Source organism: Pristiophorus japonicus, chromosome 2 (assembly GCF_044704955.1).
Source record: "Pristiophorus japonicus isolate sPriJap1 chromosome 2, sPriJap1.hap1, whole genome shotgun sequence".
NCBI lineage: Eukaryota > Metazoa > Chordata > Chondrichthyes > Pristiophoridae > Pristiophorus > Pristiophorus japonicus.
In genome coordinates, this window is record NC_091978.1 from 101996946 (window position 1) to 102018197 (window position 21252).

General features: G+C 42.8%; 1 protein-coding gene across 1 annotated transcript in view; it reads right to left on the reverse strand.

The window, feature by feature from the left end:
- vcp (valosin containing protein) overlaps positions 1 to 21252 on the reverse strand; it is a 68037-nt gene that overhangs the window by 44745 nt on the left and 2040 nt on the right. The window contains exon 2 of the mRNA XM_070868424.1: positions 12592 to 12703. Within this exon, the coding sequence (XP_070724525.1) occupies positions 12592 to 12703 (112 nt within the window). The remainder of the gene's footprint in view (positions 1 to 12591; positions 12704 to 21252) is intronic.

Consider the following 21252-nt stretch of genomic DNA (forward strand, 5'->3'; position numbering starts at 1 on the left):
TGTACAGGGCCTTGGTGAGGCCACACCTGGAGTATTGTGTACAATTTTGGTCTCCTAACTTGAGGAAGGACATTCTTGCTATTGAGGGAGTGCAGCGAAGATTCACCAGACTGATTCCCGGGATGGTGGGACTGACCTATCAAGAAAGACTGGATCAACTGGGCTTGTATTCACGGGAGTTCAGAAGAATGAGAGGGGACCTCATAGAAACGTTTAAAATCCTGACGGGTTTAGACAGGTTAGATGTAGGAAGAATGTTCCCAATGTTGGGGAATGCCAGAACCAGGGGTCACAGTCTAAGGATAACGGGTAAGCCATTTAGGACCGAGATGAGGAGAGACTTCTTCACCCAGAGTGGTGAACCTGTGGAATTCTCTGCCACAGAAAGTGGTTGGGGCCAATTCACTAAATATATTCAAAAGGAAGTTAGATGAAGTCCTTACTACTCGGGGGATCAAGGGGTATGGCGAGAAAGCAGGAAGGGGGTACTGAAGTTTCATGTTCAGCCATGAACTCATTGAATGGCAGTGCAGGCTAGAAGGGCTGAATGGCCTGCTCCTGCACCTATTTTCTGTGTTTCTATAAACTTCTAACTGAAAACATCATAGGCATTTCAAATACAGAACATGTTACTATATAGATAAGTTTAATGATGATTTGGTACTTACAAAAATTGTTACAAATTGTATTTCTAGTCAGAACTGCTCAGCTTAGTGGAGAAAACAAGATAATGGCCAAAAGGAATTTCAAAAATTTAGAGCATTATGGTCGGCTTACTTTTTTGGGGGAAAAAAGGGCAGCATTGGTGACTTTGCATTTTAGATTCAGTTTTCTTAAAGGCATGTTCCTATCCTAGCATTAGTTCCCTACTTGTTCAGTTGTAAATTTTGTTTTGTGAATATGAATTTGGAGCCATGGAAGTGTGACAGAAATATGCACATTGACAAGTATACCAGACAAATCATATGCTGGACAGATCGGATGTACACTATGGCAATCCTAGCAAGATTTTTTTTTATAAAGGTGAAAGAAATGTCAAACTTGAGAAATTGCTTACAATCGATTTGTCTTCATTTAAATAAGCAAGTTGCAGTATAAATTTCTGAATAGCTTCCAAAAAAATTGGTTGGAGTGAGCATTCTCCAATAATAACTTGAAGACAGTGGACATTAACTATTTGTAATACTTTATTTCTTGTGTTTATTTAATAGCTTATCACAAAAAATTAACACAAATCATGTGATGCCATCCTTACAATAACTTGTAAATACTTTGTCATAAAAAAGTCCTCAAGTATTTGGAACTGGATGAGAAGAGTCATGCATCAGTTGTCAACATTCAAAAGGATAATGGCATTTCACAGCAGTGTTTTGCTTACAGCTTTTCATTCACTTGCATTTTTCCACTGAAACAGTGCCCCTGTAATATTTCTATACAACGTCAAATAACTTTATAGGATATTTCTGGGGTGAAAATTTTCTATGGTCGAACAAAATAGATTACAATTCACATAATGCCAACTTTTTTTTCTTTTAGCAATAACAAAAGAACTGCTGTTCTAGCTATAGAATGAATTTGTGCATGCTAGCCAAATTCATACAAAGTGAGCAATATGTGGAAGTTGGAATGCTATTTGTTGGAAGAGTTGTGATGCACGGCGACATCCTGGGGTGGGTGAGGGGAGAACGAAGCAGGTGAGCAAGTGGAAAAAGGGAAATACAAATAAAACAGAAAATAAAGACAGATAAAATGGCACTAAATTACAGTAGATTAATATTTTACAGTTTAAGACTGAAATTCTCAGTTACAGCAAAACCGAATAAAGCCAGCAATGCAAATAATACTGTCTGGTTGAATACAGCACATCTTCACTGTAAATTTATCATGGATTGTAATTTCATCATTTCAAATGGGAACAGAGCATGCTAGCCTCAACAATCCAATGATGTTGGGTGGACAATTAACAAATCAGAATGAATAGACAATTGCACGAGTATCAAGAGTCCACAGTAAAAGCCATTGATCAACAATTCAGATTAAAAACATTATTTGATCTACTTCACATACAGGTAGAAACAATGGGCCCAAATTTCCACATGATTCGCGCCTGATTTTTAGGAGCAACTGGTGGAGAACGGACTATTTTAGAAATCGCAATTCTCCACATTTTTTTTTCTACAGTTCTAGTCAGGGAGAACAGTTCTAGTTTAGAACAGAATTTTTTCTTCAAAAGGGGGCGTGTCCGGCCACTGACGCCTGATTTGAAAGTTTCCACAGTGAAAATGTACTCCAAACTAAAGTAGAATGGAGCCAGTGAAGATTTTTGTAGAACTGAAAAAACCTGTTCTACACATTAAAAAAATCAGGCGCAGGTTACAAATTAGGCGTCCAGAATGAGGAGGGGGGGAGGGGGGGGGGGAGAAGGGAACTCATTAAATTCGACAATAAATCCTTATTTATACTTCTACAAATATTATACAAATAAATCCAACCTGAATAAACATTTATAAGCCAAGAAAAGATTAAATAAACCATCTTCCTACCTGTGTGAAAGTGCTTCAGCCAGGGAGAATTCTGCAGCCGTTCGTGCCGCTGAGCGGGAGGGGGAAGAGAGAGAGAGAGAGGGGAGGGGGAGAGAGAGAGGGGGGAGGGGGAGAGAGAGAGGGGGGAGGGGGGGAGGAGAGGGGGGAGGGGGGGAGAGAGAGAGGGGGAGAGAGAGAGGGGAGGGGAGGGAGAGAGAGAGGGGAGGGGAGAGAGAGAGAGAGGGGAGGGGGAGAGAGAGAGAGGGGAGGGGAGAGAGAGAGAGGGGAGGGGAGAGAGAGAGAGGGGAGGGGAGAGAGAGAGAGAGGGAGGGGAGAGAGAGAGAGGGGAGGGGAGAGAGAGAGAGAGAGGGAGGGGAGGGAGGGAGAGAGAGGGGAGGGAGGGAGAGAGAGGGGAGGGAGGGAGAGGGGAGGGAGGGAAGAGAGAGGGGGGAGGGAGAGAGAGAGAGAGGGGAGGGAGAGAGAGAGAGGGGAGGGAGGGAGAGAGAGAGAGAGAGAGGGAGGGGAGGGAGAGAGAGGGAGGGGAGGGAGAGAGAGGGAGGGGAGGGAGAGAGAGGGAGGGGAGGGAGAGAGAGGGAGGGGAGGGAGAGAGAGGGAGGGGAGGGAGAGAGAGGGAGGGGAGGGAGAGAGAGGGAGGGGAGGGAGAGAGAGGGAGGGGAGGGAGAGAGAGGGAGGGGAGGGAGAGAGAGGGAGGGGAGGGAGAGAGAGGGAGGGGAGGGAGAGAGAGGGAGGGGAGGGAGAGAGAGGGAGGGGAGGGAGAGAGAGGGAGGGGAGGGAGAGAGAGGGAGGGGAGGGAGAGAGAGGGAGGGGAGGGAGAGAGAGGGAGGGGAGGGAGAGGGAGGGGAGGGAGAGAGAGGGAGGGGAGGGAGAGAGAGGGAGGGGGAGAGAGGGAGGGAGGGGGAGAGAGGGAGGGAGGGGAGGGAGAGAGAGGGAGGGGAGGGAGAGAGAGGGAGGGGAGGGAGAGAGAGGGAGGGGAGGGAGAGAGAGGGAGGGGAGGGAGAGAGAGGGAGGGGAGGGAGAGAGAGGGAGGGGAGGGAGAGAGAGAGAGGGGAGGGAGAGAGAGAGAGGGGAGGGAGAGAGAGAGGGGGTCCAGTGGCGGGGGTGCGGGTGTCGGGTCTTGGGTCGGGGGGGGAAAGAGAGGGTGTCGGGTCGTGTCGGCGGGGGGGATGCGGGTGTCAGGTCTTGTCGGGGGCGGGGAGCAGGAGCTGCCCGTGCAAGGAGCCTTATCCACGCAGCCCCAGTGAGGCCATTCAGCCAGGGCTAGGGGCTGCGTGCTTCGGGCCCCTCCCACACAGTTCGGTGCCTGGAGCTACTGCACTTGCGTGCCGACTGTAGCGCGCATGTGCAGAGGTCCCGGCACTGTTTTCAACGCCGGGACCTGGCTCCGCCCCCCCCACAGCTCGTGCTGGCTGCGCCAAGGGCCAGAGGACCCTGTAAGTAGGTGGAGAATACCGAGGATTTTTTTAGGCGCCGTTTTCTTGTGGAAACTTGGGCCCATAGAAACATAGAAAATAGGTGCAGGAGTAGGCCATTCGGCCTTTCGAGCCTGCACCACCATTCAATGAGTTCATGGCTGAACATGCAACTTCAGTACCCCATTCCTGCTTTCTCGCCATACCCCTTGATCCCCCTAGTAGTAAGGACTTCATCTAACACCTTTTTTAATATATTTAGTGAATTGGCCTCAACAACTTTCTGTGGTAGAGAATTACACAGGTTCACCACTTTCTGGGTGAAGAAGTTTCTCCTCATCTCGGTCCTGAATGGCTTACCCCTTATCCTTAGACTGTGACCCCTGGTTCTGGACTTCCCCAACATTGGGAACATTCTTCCTGCATCTAACCCCATCAGAATTTTAAACGTTTCTATGAGGAACCCCTCTCATTCTTCTGAACTCCAGTGAATACAAGCCCAGTTGATCCAGTCTTTCTTGATAGGTCAGTCCCGCCATCCCGGGAATCAGTCTGGTGAACCTTCGCTGCACTCCCTCAATAGCAAGAATGTCCTTCCTCAGGTTAGGAGACCAAAACTGTACACAATACTCCAGGTGTGGCCTCACCAAGGCCCTGTACAACTGTAGCAACACCTCCCTGCCCCTGTACTCAAATCCCCTCGCTATGAAGGCCAACATGCCATTTGCTTTCTTAACCGCCTGCTGTACCTGCATGCCAACCTTCAATGACTGATGTACCATGTCTCGTTGCACCTCCCCTTTTCCTAATCTGTCAGCATTCAGATAATAGTCCGTCTCTCTGTTTTTACCACCAAAGTGGATAACCTCACATTTATCCACATTATACTTCATCTGCCATGCATTTGCCCACTCACCTAACCTATCCAAGTTGCTCTGCAGCCTCATAGCATCCTCCTCGCAGCTCACACTGCCACCCAACTTAGTGTCATCCGCAAATTTGGAGATACTACATTTAATCCCCTCGTCTAAATCATTAATGTACAGTGTAAACAGCTGGGGCCCCAGCACAGAACCTTGTGGTACCCCACTAGTCACTGTCTGCCATTCTGAAAAGTATCCATTTACTCCTACTCTTTGCTTCCTGTCTGACAACCAGTTCTCAATCCATGTCAGCACACTACCCCCAATCCCATGTGCTTTAACTTTGCACATTAATCTCGTGTGGGACGTTGTCAAAAGCCTTCTGAAAGTCCAAATATACCACATCAACTGGTTCTCCCTTGTCCATTCTACTGGAAATATCCTCAAAAAATTCCAGATTTGTCAAGCATGATTTCCCTTTCACAAATCCATGCTGACTTGGACCTATCATGTCACCTCTTTCCAAATGTGCTGCTATGACATCCTTAATAATTGATACCATCATTTTACCCACTACTGAGATCAGGCTGACCAGTCTATAATTCCCTGTTTTCTCTCTCCCTCCTTTTTTAAAAAGTGCCATTACATTGGCTACCCTCCACTCTATAGGAATTGATCCAGAGTCAATGGAGTGTTGGAAAATGACTGTCAATGCATCCGCTATTTCCAAGGCCACCTCCTTAAGTAGTCTGGGATGCAGTCCATCAGGCCCTGGGGATTTATCGGCCTTCAATCCTATCAATTTCCCCAACACAATTTCCCGACTAATAAGGATTTCCCTCAGTTCCTCCTCCTTACTAGACCCTCTGACCCCTTTTATATCCGGAAGGTTGTTAGTGTCCTCCTTAGTGAATACCGAACCAAAGTACTTGTTCAATTGGTCCGCCATTTCTTTGTTCCCTGTTATGACTTCCCCTGATTCTGACTGCAGGGGACCTACGTTTGTTAGTTAGTGGTGGGCGCTCAAATGTACAAGCAAAAAATAAACAAAAGCACTGGAGGAGGAGTACAGAGGATGGTGTGAGAACTGAATTATCTAAAAGTTGCTTTTCCAGTAATGAGCATCAAACTATTTGTACTCAGCTTCTCCTCATTCTTCAAATGGCTACCTTCTAATTTTCTTGAACTTTTAACTTACGCATTGTCATTAAGTAAGCAATAGCAATACAATGCACACTTCTGATGTTTCATATAAATTGTACACAGTTGAAAAGGCATTGCAGCAACTTAAAATTTAGCAACCATATACAACTTTATGCAAGCAAGATGGGATCAATCTCAGTGCCAGGTATAGCCCCAAAGAGTCGGAGTTATTTACATTAGCATAAACACAGCAAGATAGAAAGAAAAGTAAAAGTGGAGGGCAGAGAAAACCAAGAGAAAAAGCAAAAAGGGCCACATTACAGCAAAATTCTAAAGGGGCAAAGTGTGTTAAAAAGACAAGCCTCAGTGCGAGGAGTATTTGTAATAAGGTGGACGAATTAACTGCACAGTTAGCAGTTAACGGGCATGATGTAATTGGCATCATGGAGACATGGCTCCATGGTGACCAAGGCTGGGAACTCAACATTTAGGAAGGATAGACAGAAAGGAAAATGAGGTGGGGTGGCATTGCTGGTTAAAGAGGAAATTAATGCAATAGTAAGGAAGAACATTAGTTTGGATGATGTGGAATCTGTATGGGTGGAGTTACGCAATACCAAAGGGCAGAAAACGCTAGTGGGAGTCGTGTACAGACCACCAAACAGTAGTAGTGAGGTTGGGGACAGCATCAAACAAGAAAGAAGGGACACATGCAATAAAGGTACAGCAGTTATCGTGGGCGACTTTAATCTACATATAGATTGGGCCAACCAAACTGGTAGCAATGCGGTGGAGGAGGATTTCCTGGAGTGTATTAGGGATGGTTTTCTAGATCAATATGTCGAGGAACCAACTAGAGGGCTGGCCATCCTAGACTGGGTGATGTGTAATGAGAAAGGGCTAATTAACAATCTTGTTGTGCGAGGCCCCTTGGGGAAGAGTGACCATAATATGGTAGAATTTTTTACTAAGATAGAGAGCAACACAGTTGATTGAGACTAGGGTCCTGAATTTAAGGAAAGGTAACTTCGATGGTATGAGACATGAATTGGCTAGAATAGACTGGCGAGTGATAGAAACATAGAAAATAGGTGCAGGAGTAGGCCATTCAACCCTTCGAGCCTGCAACGCATGCAATAAGATCATGGCTGATCATTCCCTCAGTACCTCTTTCCTGCTTTCTCTCCATACCCCTTGATCTCTTTAGCCGTAAGGGACATATCTAACTCCCTCTTGAATATATCCAATGAACTGGCATCAACAACTCTCTGCGGCAGGGAATTCCACAGGTTAACAATTCTGAGTGAAGAAGTTTCTCCTCATCTCAGTCCTAAATGGCTTACCCCTTAACCCCAAGACTATGTCCCCTGGTTCTGGACTTCCCCCACATCGGGAACATTCTTCCCGCATCTAACTTGTCCAGTCCTGTCAGAATCTTATATGTTTCTATGAGATCCCCTCTCATCCTTTTAAACTCCAGTGAATAAAGGCCCAATTGATCCAATCTCTCCTCATGCGTCAGTCCAGCCATCCCTGGAATCAGTCTGGTGAACCTTCGCTGCACTCCCTCAATAGCAAGAACATCCTTCCTCAGATTGGGAGACTAAAACTGAACACAATATTCCAGGTGAGGCCTCACCAAGGCCCTGTACAACTGCAGTAAGACCTCCCTGCTCCTACACACAAATCCCCTAGCTATGAAGGCCAACATACCATTTGCCTTCTTCACCTGCATGCCAACTTTCAATGACTGATGAACCATGACACCCAGGTCTCGTTCCACCTCCCCTTTTCCTAACCTGCCGCCATTCAGATAATATTCTGCCTTCGTGTTTTTGCCCCCAAAATGAATAACCTCACATTTATCCACATTATACTGCATCTGCCATGCACTTGCCCACTCACCTAACCTGTCCAAGTCACCCTGCAGCCTCTTAGCTTCCTCCTCACAGCTCACACCGCCACCCAGTTTAGTGTCATCTGCAAACTTGGAGATATTACACTCAATTCCTTCATCTAAATCGTTAATGTATATTGTAAAGAGCTGGAGTCCCAGCACTGAGCCCTGTGCAGCACTCCACTAGTCACTGCCTGCCATTCTGAAAAGGATCCGTTTATCCCGACTCTCTGCCAACCAGTTCTCTACCCACGTCAGTACCCCCAATACCATGTGCTTTGATTTTGCACACCAATCTCTTGTGCGGGACCTTGTCAAAAGGTCCCGCACAAGTCCAAATACACCACATCCACTGGTTCTCTCTTGTCCACTCTGCTAGTTACTTCCTCAAAAAATTCCAGAAGTTCGTCAAGCATGATTTCCCTTTCATAAATCCATGCTGACTTGGACCAATCCTGTCACTGCTTTCCAAATGCGCTGCTATTTCATCCTCAAATGATTGATTCCAACATTTTCCTCACTACTGATGACAGGCTAACCGGTCTATAATTACCCGTTTTCTCTCTCCCTTCTTTTTTAAAAAGTGGTATTACATTAGCTACCTTCCAGTCCATCGGATCCAGAGTCAATAGAGTGTTGGAAAATGATCACCAATGCATCCACTATTTCTAGGGCCACTTCCTTAAGTACTCTGGGATGCAGACTATCAGGCCCTGGGGATTTATCGGCCTTCAATCCCATCAATTTCCCTAACACAATTTCCTGACTAATAAGGATATCCTTCAGTTCCTCCTTCTCACTAAACCCACTATCCCCTAGTACATTCGGAAGGTTATTTGTGTCTTCCTTCGTGAAGACAGAACTGAAATAGTTGTTCCATTGGTCTGCCATTTCTTTGTTCCCCATTATAAATTCACCTGAATCCGACTGCAAGGGACATACGTTTGTCTTCACTAATCTTTTTCTCTTCACATATTTAAAGAAGCTTTTGCAGTCAGTCAGTTTTTATGTTCCCTGCAAGCTTCCTCTCGTGCTCTATTTTCCCTCTTAATTAAACCCTTAGTCCTCCTCTGTTGAATTCTAAATTTCACCCAGTCCTCAGGTTGTTGCTTTTTCTAGCCAATTTATATGCCTCTTCCTTGGTTTTAACACTATCCTTAATTTCTCGTTAGCCATGGTTGAGCCACCTTCCCAGTTTTAATTTTACTCCAGACAGGATGTACAATTGCTGAAGTTCATCCATGTGATCTTTAAATGTTTGCCATTGCTTATCCACCGCCAACCCTTTGAGTATCCTTTGCCAGTCTATTCTAGCCAATTCACACCTCATACCGTCGAAGTTACCTTTCCTTAAGTTCAGGATCCTAGTTTCCGAATTAACTGTCACTCTCCATCTTAATAAAGAATTCTATCATATTATGGTCACTCTTCCCCAAGGGGCCTCGCACAACAAGATTACTAATTAGTCCCTTCTCATTACACATCACTCAGTCTAAGATGGCCAGCTCTCTAGTTGGTTCCTCAACATAGTGGTCTAGAAAACCATCCCTAATACACTCCAGGAAATCCTCCTCCTCCGCATTGCTACCAGTTTGGTAAGCCCAATCAATATGTTGATTAAAGTCGCCCATGATAACTGCTGTACCTTTATTGCACACATCCCTTATTTCTTGTTTGATGCTGTCCCCAACCTCACTACTACTGTTTGGTGGTCTGTACACAACTCACACTAGCGTTTTCTTCACTTAAAGGGTTGATGGTGGATAGGCAATGGCAAACATTTAAGATCACATGGATGAACTTCAACAATTGTACATCCCTGACTGGAGTAAAAATAAAACGGGGAAGGTGGCTCAACCGTGGCTAACAAGGGAAATTAAAAATAGTGTTAAATCCAAGGAAGAGACATATAAATTGGCTAGGAAAAGCAACAAAGCTGAGGACCGGGAGAATTTTATAATACAGCAGAGGAGGACAAAGGGTTTAATTCGGAGGGGGAAAATAGAGTATGAGAGGAAGCTTGTCAGGAACATAAAAACTGACTGCAAAAGCTTCTATAGATATGTGAAGAGAAAAAGATTAGTGAAGACAAACGTAGGTCCCTTGCAGTCAGATTCAGGTGAATTTATAATGGGGAACAAAGAAATGGCAGACCAGTTAAACAAATACTTTGGTTCTGTCTTCAGGAAGGAAGATATAAATAACCTTCCGGAAATACTAGGAGACCAAGGGTATGGTGAAAAGGAGGAACTGAAGCAAATCCTTATTAGTCAGGAAATTGTGTTAGGGAAATTGATGGGATTGAAGGCCGGTAAATCCCCGGGGCCTGATGGTCCGCATCCCAGAGTACTTAAGGAAGTAGCCCGAGAAATAGTGGATGCATTGGTGATCATTTTCCAACAGTCTACCGACTCTGGATCAGTTCCTATGGACTGGAGGGTAGCTAATGTAGCACCACTTTTTAAAGAAAGGAGGGAGAGAGAAAACAGGTAATTATAGACCGGTTAGCCTGACATCAGTAGTGGGGAAAATGTTGGAATCAATTATTAAAGATGAAATAGCAGCACATTTGGAAAGCAGTGACGGGATCGGTCCAAGTCAGCATGGATTTATGAAAGGGAAATCCTGCTCGTCAAATCTTCTAGAATTTTTTGAGGATGTAACTGGTAGAGTGGATGTGGTGTATTTGGACTTTCAAAAGGGTTTTGACAAGGTCCCACACAAGAGATTGGTGTGCAAAATTAAAGCACATGGTATTGGGGTCGTGTACTGACGTGGATAGAGAACTGGTTGGCAGACAGGAAGCAGAGAATCGGGATAAACGGGAATTGCTGCTGTACAAACGTCTGAGGTTGGATCATTCTATCTCCAGCAGTTTAGAGCCACTGAATATCTTTCATGCAAGATGCAATAGCATTGAACATCTCCAGGTTTTAAAGTATAACACAGCAGCACATCATGTTGACTGTCAATGCATCCGCTATTTCCAAGGCCACCTCCTTAAGTAGTCTGGGATGCAGTCCATCAGGCCCTGGGGATTTATCGGCCTTCAATCCTATCAATTTCCCCAACACAATTTCCCGACTAATAAGGATTTCCCTCAGTTCCTCCTCCTTACTCGACCCTCTGACCCCTTTTATATCCGGAAGGTTGTTAGTGTCCTCCTTAGTGAATACCGAACCAAAGTACTTGTTCAATTGGTCCGCCATTTCTTTGTTCCCTGTTATGACTTCCCCTGATTCTGACTGCAGGGGACCTACGTTTGTTAGTTAGTGGTGGGCGCTCAAATGTACAAGCAAAAAATAAACAAAAGCACTGGAGGAGGAGTACAGAGGATGGTGTGAGAACTGAATTATCTAAAAGTTGCTTTTCCAGTAATGAGCATCAAACTATTTGTACTCAGCTTCTCCTCATTCTTCAAATGGCTACCTTCTAATTTTCTTGAACTTTTAACTTACGCATTGTCATTAAGTAAGCAATAGCAATACAATGCACACTTCTGATGTTTCATATAAATTGTACACAGTTGAAAAGGCATTGCAGCAACTTAAAATTTAGCAACCATATACAACTTTATGCAAGCAAGATGGGATCAAGAAATGTACAATTCCGGCATTGGTGCATGATATTGACAAGTGATACATGACCCCCAATCCTATTCCTTTGCCAAAAAAAACCTTTATGAAAGAAACACTGTCCTAAATAGCTTATTTTATGAAAGGGAACACCTATAATCTGTATTTTTTTTTTAATTTAAAAAAGGAAACCTACCGTTTTAGTACTTTCTTGGCTCAGATCCCTGGTACCAAGCACTGATTCAAAAGAAATTGAAGGAATATTCTGGCATTTCTAAGAACCAGGACTTTGCAACAGCTGTGGACAAGTGAATACCCAAGATAGGGGTCTCTATGGGAGTGAAAATACCAGACTAAAAGTTGATGGGTTAAAAAAAAATAGATCTCCATATTTCTATTATAAAAGGAGAGCTAGAGGGGTACTTTATACAAAGTCTTCCCCATCCTATTTTGCTTCTTTTTTACCCAAATTCTGCGATAGTCTCTCAAATAAAATATTACCTTAATCACAACTGAATACTACCAACCAAATTTTCCTTGTATATCTGCTACATTGATCTGCCAGCTATCAAAATATGATCCTTATCCAACACCTCGGAAATGTTTAAACATACAAAAATGACAGACAGGAAAAGACCATCCAGCCTGTTCCACACTGTTGTGCATCACAACTTAAAGAAATTGCTTTTTGTCATTATACATTATTAAACAGCTTTGTAAGATCTTACCTACCCCTAATTATAGCATTTATTATTTTGTCCATAAAAATGTTTTATTTGCCTCCGTATAGCACAATGAGCATTGCAGAGTCGTACTGAGCCAAACAAATTAAAATGGTCCACATTCACGACTGTTGCATGAGCTAAACTGAACGTGCATCCTATCAAACCATGGCATCCTATGGATTGAAAATATGTGCATGCTGACATCTGGTGAGGACAAGATTAAGTTTAGCCACAACACCTCCCAAAAAAAGCAGCGTGCCAATATTAGAGATCACACATGAAGAATGACTACTCAAGAGAAAGGGCTACTTGCACCCTTGGAACCTACTCCAGCACCTTTCGAAAGATGTCGGAAAGAAAAAACACTGGGAAGATGATGTTTAGCTTTGGGTCTTGAAAAGATTAACTGGATATTTGTGTGCTACATTTAGCATACCTGAGACAGTGAAACCACACTGTTGTCTTCATTAATTGCTTCATCAACAACTAATCGATTTGGTCTGTGCTTCTGCTTCAGAATAGCAGTTGACAAGTCATCAGATTTGGACCTATAAAACAACAAATTCTGTATTATACATTGCATGGTCAGAAACACCAATAAGTTTATCAGCATTTTAGAAGAACATTTTGGTGGGCCTGTGGAAATTTCACAGGAAGTCCATTACTACTGTGAAAACCACCAAGTATATTAACTTGAGCATAATTTTTTTCAGTCAGCTAATGATACCAATATTAGCTTTCTGACTGACAGAGGGTCCCCTATATCAGTACATTCCTGTTATTACACAGTGTCCCCTATATCAGCACATTCCTGTTATTACAGTGTCCCCTATATCAAACTTGTTTTTATAGTGTGTCTGCCAATATCAGTATAGGCCAGTCAGCCTAACCTTGGTGGTGGGCAAATTGGTGGAAAAAATTCTGAGGGACAGGATAAATCTTCATTTAGAAAGACACGGATTAATCACTGACAGTCAGCACGGATTTGTTGAGGAAAGGTCGTGTCTGACTAACTTGATTGACCCTCCTGATTACCTTCTCAAAAAATTCAATGAGGGTAGTGCGTTTGATGCAGTGTATATGGATACCTGGGGTCCTTGTGCATGAAACACAAAAAGTTAGTATGCAGATACAGCAAGTAATCTGTTTTTGTTAATGGGGGGGGGGGATCGGGGAGGGGCACCAGTAAATGAGGGAATAGAGGAACGATCCCACACTGCGATGTGTGCGCGCACTAGGTCCGTGCAGCAGAGCAGGTCTCCAGTCATCCTGGTTCAACCCTTGCCACTGGACCAAGACTTAGCTCTGTCAAGCCAGTGTGGTGGCTGGGTGTGCAACGGTCACCACGTTAAAAAAATCCACGCACAGGCATCTTCCACCCCTTCAACTGGAGTTCAGGACTGGAAAATCGGGTCCTTCATTGAAACATGTGTGACTCATGTGGAAGCAAGTCATCCTCGTTCAAGGGATTGATGATGATGATGATGATGATGATGATAATGGTGGTGGTGATGGTAACACAATACATCGCATTTTAGATTGATAGATTCCACCGCATTACCATTTTATTCCCAATCAAATTTCAGCTATTTGGATAGATTCAATAGGATTAGAATTTTTCAGACCAACACGCCATCATCTCTCTCAACAGACCACAGAGAGAGCACATCAGGAATTTTGATTCTTTTATGTTGAAGTTATTATACCTGTTGTGTTACATTGATTTCCAAGTCATGTCACAAGATAACAAATTATAAACAGTTTTGCTGCACCTATACAGGACTATGCATTCAGAACAATGGAGGCAGCCCACCTGTCACTTTAAAATAACCAATAGTATGAATCAGGCAAGATCCTGTTTTGTGGATTCCAGGAACAGTTATTATATCCCTTTGACAAAGAAAAATCACTTCAAACTCCTCCCATAATTCTCTTCACAAGTTATTAATTATTATTAATTATTATTATTATTATTAAGTGTTATTAATTCTCTTCTCCCCGTTATAACTGTAGATATTATATTGGTTTGTTACAATTTGATATTCATATTTAATGAAGAATGAGCCCAAATTATACACGGTTGAAGCTACAATGCATTAAAGAGATTAGATACCAAAGAAGAAAACCCTATTCACAAATCAACCTCACTACTTTTCCACTTATAGCACGAGGCTTCATTTATTTTAACATCTCATAAGAAATAGGAGCAAAAGTAGGCCATACAGCCCCTTGAGGCTGCTCCTCCATTCAATAAGATCACCGACCTCAACTCCACTTTCCTGCCCGATCTCCATATTTTGGCCCTTTGTATATTGTAAGAAGTGGCAGCTGGAATGTGATGCAACAAATTTCCATGTGGCGTTTGCCTTCCAGAACTACCAGTCTGCACTTTGGTGTTATGAACTAAAAGTAGAGCCAAGATGCAGCAAGTCCACAATGCTGCTCTTATTACAATTCTCCAAAGAAAGCTAGAACAGCACATTTGTTTCCTAAATAGCAGCTAATAGCAAACAAAGTTCATACCATACATTTTGCTTTCTTAGCTGGGGAATTACACCACTTACATAAGAAATAGGAGCAGGAGTAGGCCATTTGGCCCTTTGAGCCTGCTCCACCATTCAATAAGATCATGACTGATCTTCTACTTCAACTCTACAAAATCCTGCACTCTCTCTATATCCCTGGATTCTCTTAATATCCAGAAATCTAATCTATCTCTGCCTTGAATATACCCAACAACTGAGCATCCACAGTTCTCTGGGGAAGAGAATTTCAGGATTCACAACCCTTTGAGAGGAAATTTCTCCCAATTTCAGCCCTAAATGGCCAACCCTTTATTCTGAGACTATGACCCATAGTTCTAGACTCCCCAAGCGAGGGGAAACATCCTCCCAGCATCTACCCTGTCAAGCTCTAAGAATTTTCTACGTTTCAATGAGATCACCTCTCATTCCTCTAAACTCCAGGGAATGTCGGCCTAGTCTACTCAATTGCTCCTCATAAGGCAATCCCCTCATCCCTGGAATCAGTCGAGTGAACATTTGTTGCACTCCCTCTAAGGCAAGTATATCCTTTCTTAGCTAAGGAGACCAAAACTACACAATACTCCAGGTGTCATCTCACCAAAGCCCTACATAATTGTAGTAAGACTTCTTTAGTCTTGTACTCCAATCCCTTTGTAATAAAGGCTACATACCATTTCCTTTCCTAATTGCTTGCTATACCTGCATGTTAACTTTCAGTGATTCGTGTACAAGAACACCCAGGTCACTCTGAATACCAAAATTTCCCAATCTCAACATTTTAAAAAAATATTCTGCTTTTCTATTTTTCCTACTAAACCAGGTAACTTCATACTTCTCCACATATTCCATCTGTCATGTTCTTGCCCACTCACTTAACCTCTGTCTTCCTCACAGCTTTATTTCCCACCTAACTTTGTATAGATGGCAAACTTGAACCCTCATTTAAGTCATTGATATAGATTGTAAATAGCTGAGGCCCAAGCACTGATCCTTGCGGTACCCCACGAGCTACAGCCTGCCAACTCGACAATAATCCATATGTTCCTACTTTGTTTTCTGTCCATTAACCAATCCTCAATCCATGCTAATACATTACCGCATATCCCATGTGCCCTGTGTGTAATAATAGCGAATACTATCTGAAAATCAAAATACACTACATCTACGGGTTGCCCCTTGTCTATCCTGCTAGTTACAATCTCAAAAAACTAAGTTGACAAACACGATTTCCTTTTCAAAAATCCATGCTAACTCTGCCCGATGATATGATTTTCGAAGTGCCCTGTTACCACATCCCTAATAATGGATTTGAGCATTTTCTCTACGACTGATGTTAGGCTAACTGGTCTATAGTTCAATTTTCTCTCCCCACTCCTTTCTTGAATAGCGAGGTAATGTTTGCATCCTTCCAATCCTCAGGGACCGTTCTAGAATATAGGGAATACTGGTAGATTAAAACCAATGCATCCACTATCCCATGAGGTCCAGTTGATTTGTTGACTTAGTCCCGTTAATTTCTCCAGGACAATTTCTTAACTAATACTAATTTCACCAAGTTCTTCATTCTCACTAGGAGGGAAAATATACAGAACACAAGATTTCACTCTGAAATAGAAGAGAAAACGTGCGAGACTGCAAAATACACCACGTGAAATGTACCTATCATTTAGCTCCATGCTTCAGGAATCTTTTCACAATTTCTGTGATTCATTGGTGAAATCTATATTTGGACAGATGGAGAATTTTTTAACCACCAAAGGGGCAAGTGACATTTTAAATAATAGCAAGATAAAGACAAACCATCTCAACATCTTGTCTCTAGTCAAATACATAGAAACATAGAAACATAGAAAATAGGTGCAGGAGCAGGCCTTTTAGCCCTTCTAGCCTGCACCGCCATTCAACGAGTTCATGGCTGAACATGAAACTTCAGTACCCACTTCCTGCTTTCACGCCATACCCCTTGATCCCCCGAGTAGTAAGGACTTCATCTAACTCCCTTTTGAATATATTTAGTGAATTGGCCTCAACAACTTTCTGTGGTAGAGAATTCCACAGGTTCACCACTCTCTGGGTGAAGAAGTTTCTCCTTATCTCGGTCCTAAATGGCTTACCCCTTATCCTTAGACTGTGACCCCTGGTTCTGGACTTCCCCAACATTGGGAACATTCTTCCTGCATCCAACCTGTCCAAACCCGTCAGAATTTTAAACGTTTCTATGAGGTCCCCTCTCACTCTTCTGAACTCCAGTGAATACAAGCCCAGTTGATTCAGTCTTTCTTGATAGGTCAGTCCCACCATCCCGGGAATCAGTCTGGTGAATCTTCGCTGCACTCCCTCAACAGCAAGTATGTCCTTCCTCAAGTTAGGAGACCAAAACTGTACACAATACTCCAGGTGTGGCCTCACCAAGGCCCTGTACAACTGTAATACTGTCTAATAATTATTTCTGCACCAGTTTCAGAACACCGCAAATAAAAATCTATGAAAACCCATTTATTCAGCCATGGATGGCATGTAGCATTGGTCTCCCAAGACCTTCCTTTAGCACCCCCCCCCCACCCACCCATCTCCTATTTCTCATCTACATACTGCCTCTTGGCGACATAATCCAAAAACACAGCTTCAGTTTCCACATGTATGCTGACAACATCCAGCTGTACCTCACCATCACTTCTCTCGACCCCTCCACGGTCTTTCAATGGTCACTGCTTGTCCGACACCCAGTTCTGGTTGAGCAGAATTATTCTCCAATTAAATATTGGGAAAACCGAAGCCACTGTTTTCAGTCCCCGCTACAAACTCCGTTCCCTAGCCACTATCATCCCTCTCCCCAACATCTGTCTGATACTTAAACACACTGTCCACAACCGTGGTGTCATATTTGACCCTGAAATGAGCCTCCGACCACATATACACAGCATAACTAAGACCGCCTATTTGCACCTCTATAACATCGCCTGTCTCCGTTCTTGCCACAGCTCATCTGCTGCTGAAGCCCTCATCCATGCCTTCGTTATCTCTAGACTTGACTATTCAAATGCACTCTCGCCTGGCCTCCCACGTTTTACCTTACGTAAACTTGAGGCCATCCAAAACTCGGCTGCCCACGTCCTAACAGCACCAAGTTCTGTTCACCTGTCACCCCTATGTTCACTTGGTTCCCAGTCAAGCAATATCTCAATTTCAAAATTCTCACCCTCGTTTTCAAATCCCTCCGTGGCCTCATCCCACCCTCTCTCTAATCTCCTCCAGCCCCACAACAGAAATATCTGCGCTCCTCCAATTCTGCCCTCTTGAGCATCCCTGATTATAAATCGCTCAACCATTGGTGGCCGTATCTTCTGTTGCCTAGGCCCTAAGCTCTGGAATCCCCTGTCTAAACCTCTCTTTCCTTCTTTAAGACCACTCCTTAAAACCTACCTCATTGACCAAGCTTTTAGATATCTGGCCTAATTTCTCCTTATGTGGCTCAGTATCAAGTGTTTTGTCTTATGATACTCCTGTGAAATGCCTTGGGACTTTTTACTACATTAAAAGGCACTATATAAATACAAGTTGTTGTTGTTGAAGACAAATGGGGAGAGGGGAGAAGAGGAGAATTACTCTTGAAAGAGGGGAATAAAGGTAACAGCTTCATTTACACAAATAGATGGCTATTCAGTCAACTGAAAAGGTTTCTGAAATGTGACAGCACACTATTTGCATATGTTCCATGATGTTTTCTGTAAACTCATACTTCTATTTCAGTATAAAACCTTGGATACTGTGCAATTTTGCCTCCCAAAACATGCATCATCCTATAGCCAAGGCGACAAATACTTGCAATGACATCCAATCCAGCAGGATGCAAATCACCCTCACGTACTGGAGGAAGTATCCCAATACTCAATGCCTAAGATGGCTTGGTAATTACTTCACCACAGGGCATTTTGAGAAACCGGTATTGTATGCTCAATACATTAAAACACAATGCAGCAAATGACATGAAGCATATTATATTCATTAACCTCAGTTAAACTATTTTGGTTGCCAATTCACTTACATTTTAGAATTGGCACCTAAACTCATCACTTCCTTGAATCAGAGCAAATTCCCACTTGGCTTTATTTTAAAACAGGTGTTTATTCATTCAGCTTCTCCTTTTATATATTTTGCCAATCTTTGCAACCAAAATTTAAAATGTGGCATTAGGTTTCTTTTTGGAAGTGACTCTTTCAAAGTCTGGTGACTGCACCTCTCAGTTTCACATCAAAGAGCACCTGTCTGTAGTGTTTCATCTCGCCTCCTTTCAAGTACATCATGAAAAAAAATATTTGCATGCCTAAATAAAACTCGAAAAAGACCTCAAGATTGACTGAACCAAGTCTGAAACGCACAAGTTTTTGTAATACTCAATCACTGCCTCTGTTAATTTACACCTTAAAATACTAAAAAAAAATCAAGAAATTAAAAGATAAAAGGAAAGTGAAGAACATAATTCACAAGTAGACTTTGCACAAAATCTGCACAATACTGTTAATGCAACTTAATTTGGCAAAAGTCATTATGGCTCCATTAGTTCATCAACACATCTCTTCTTGGAGTGTCTTCCCCGTCAGAGGTGTCCAAACTTTTGTCTTATCTGGCCATAGAGGCTTGTACCACGGCACCGCAGGACCACATATAAAATTTACATCCATGTTTCCATTAATTTGCATACATCTCAAGTTACTCATTATCCACCAATGAGACAACATTGCTAAAAACAGCCCATTCCATTCAAACAGGACAAACCAGCAAAGAGCGAGATCAGCAAAAAGGACTGATTTCCAGCATTCGTGGCCACTTATTGAACACTCCTGCCCCAATGCAGTCACGACTTCTATGGAGCATCAGACACTAAGTAAGAAGTTAAATTTTGTGATATTTTACCCAACAGAAATCAGGGTATCCTTGATTAAATTACAATTGTATAATTATCTCCATTATATAGCACCTTTAATATAATAAAATGGCACATGGCACTTCACAGAGCCTTATCAAACAAAATTTGACACCAAGATATTAGGGCAGATAACCAAAAGCTTGGACAAAGAGATAGATTATAAAAGGAGCATCTTAGAAAGAGAGGCAGAAGGGTTTAGGGAGTAAATCTGGGAAGTGCAAGAGGACAGAATTGGAGGAGTGCAGATATTTTGGAGGGTTGTAAGGCTGGAAAAGGTTACAAAGATAGGGTGGGGCGAGACCATGGAGGGATTTGAAAACAGGATGAGAATTTTAAAACTGAGGCATTGCTCAACCGGAAGCCAATTTAAGTCAGCGAGCACAGAGATGATCGGTGAACGGGACTTGGTGCGAGTTAGGTTACGGACAGGTTAAGACTATGCAGGGTGGAAGGTCGGAGGCCGGCCAGGAGAGCGTTGGACTTGGATGCATAGTTTTTGGACATTCAGAATTAATGAATGAATAATTTGCTATATTAGAGAAGTTTTAAATAAGTGAAATAAGAATTGCAGTAAATTGTGCCAAATCATTTCCGTACAATGCTGGCTTTAGAATAAACATGTCGCGTACCCTTTCCAACCATGTTTGAAAATTAAAATCTGTAAACGTGAGTTGGATAGCTACACTGTACTTACTATTTGACAGTTTGCATAGATGTATTCTTAATGCACATCCCCCAGGAGCGCAAGAAAACCTTGAAGTTCTCCCACCCCCATCTCCTGCTGGCAGCAATTCATACAAGGCTATAGTTCCACAGGAGTCAGCAGCCATTCAACACATCACCCAAGTGTCCCATTATTCACGTACAAATCTCGGCAATATGATGAACAACTATTTAACAAGGAGGGAAACATCACAGTTGAACCCATTCCTATCCTCAACTGACATCGATACACACTCAATTGCAAGAATCATTTCTAACTCCATGACTGAGTAGACATTGTTTATTGAAAAAAGGATCATGACCTGCATCTCACATTTCACCAAGAGATTACGTAATGAACATAGGAAGCTTAAATGACATGAAGGGAGAGCGCTGAATTACAGTACTAGATCCTGCAATCTAACTCACTCTATCTCTGGTTAAAAAAAAAGTGTATTCCAGTTCTGTGACAAATGGATAACAATGTTGCAGGTGTTTTCTTTTTTATAAATTATGTAAGGCACACATGACTAAGATGGTGTTTCAAGGTGGCAGTCAGTCAACCCTATGGTCGGTGGAACAATAGGCAGAATAATGGTGGTATTAAAGGGCTCTCTACAGCACAAAACCCACATTATAATTGTCCAAAATAAACTTGTGGCATAAAATAATGTGTACATAGGGAAGAATATGGAAACCATTTCCACTCATGGTACAGTCAACAACTTCATTTGGCATTGGCCAAGCTAAAAATATGTATTTTTAAACTGCAATAAGTCATGGTTTGTCTAATTCAGTGACAATTTTGGAACTACAGAACTCAATCCTACTTAAGGGAGCTTTCAGGATATGAAATGAAGTATTAGGAACAACCTTCACCATCATTCGAAGGAAACAAAAGTACAAACCAGTTACCCTGATTAATATTTAGAGTGCAGTACAA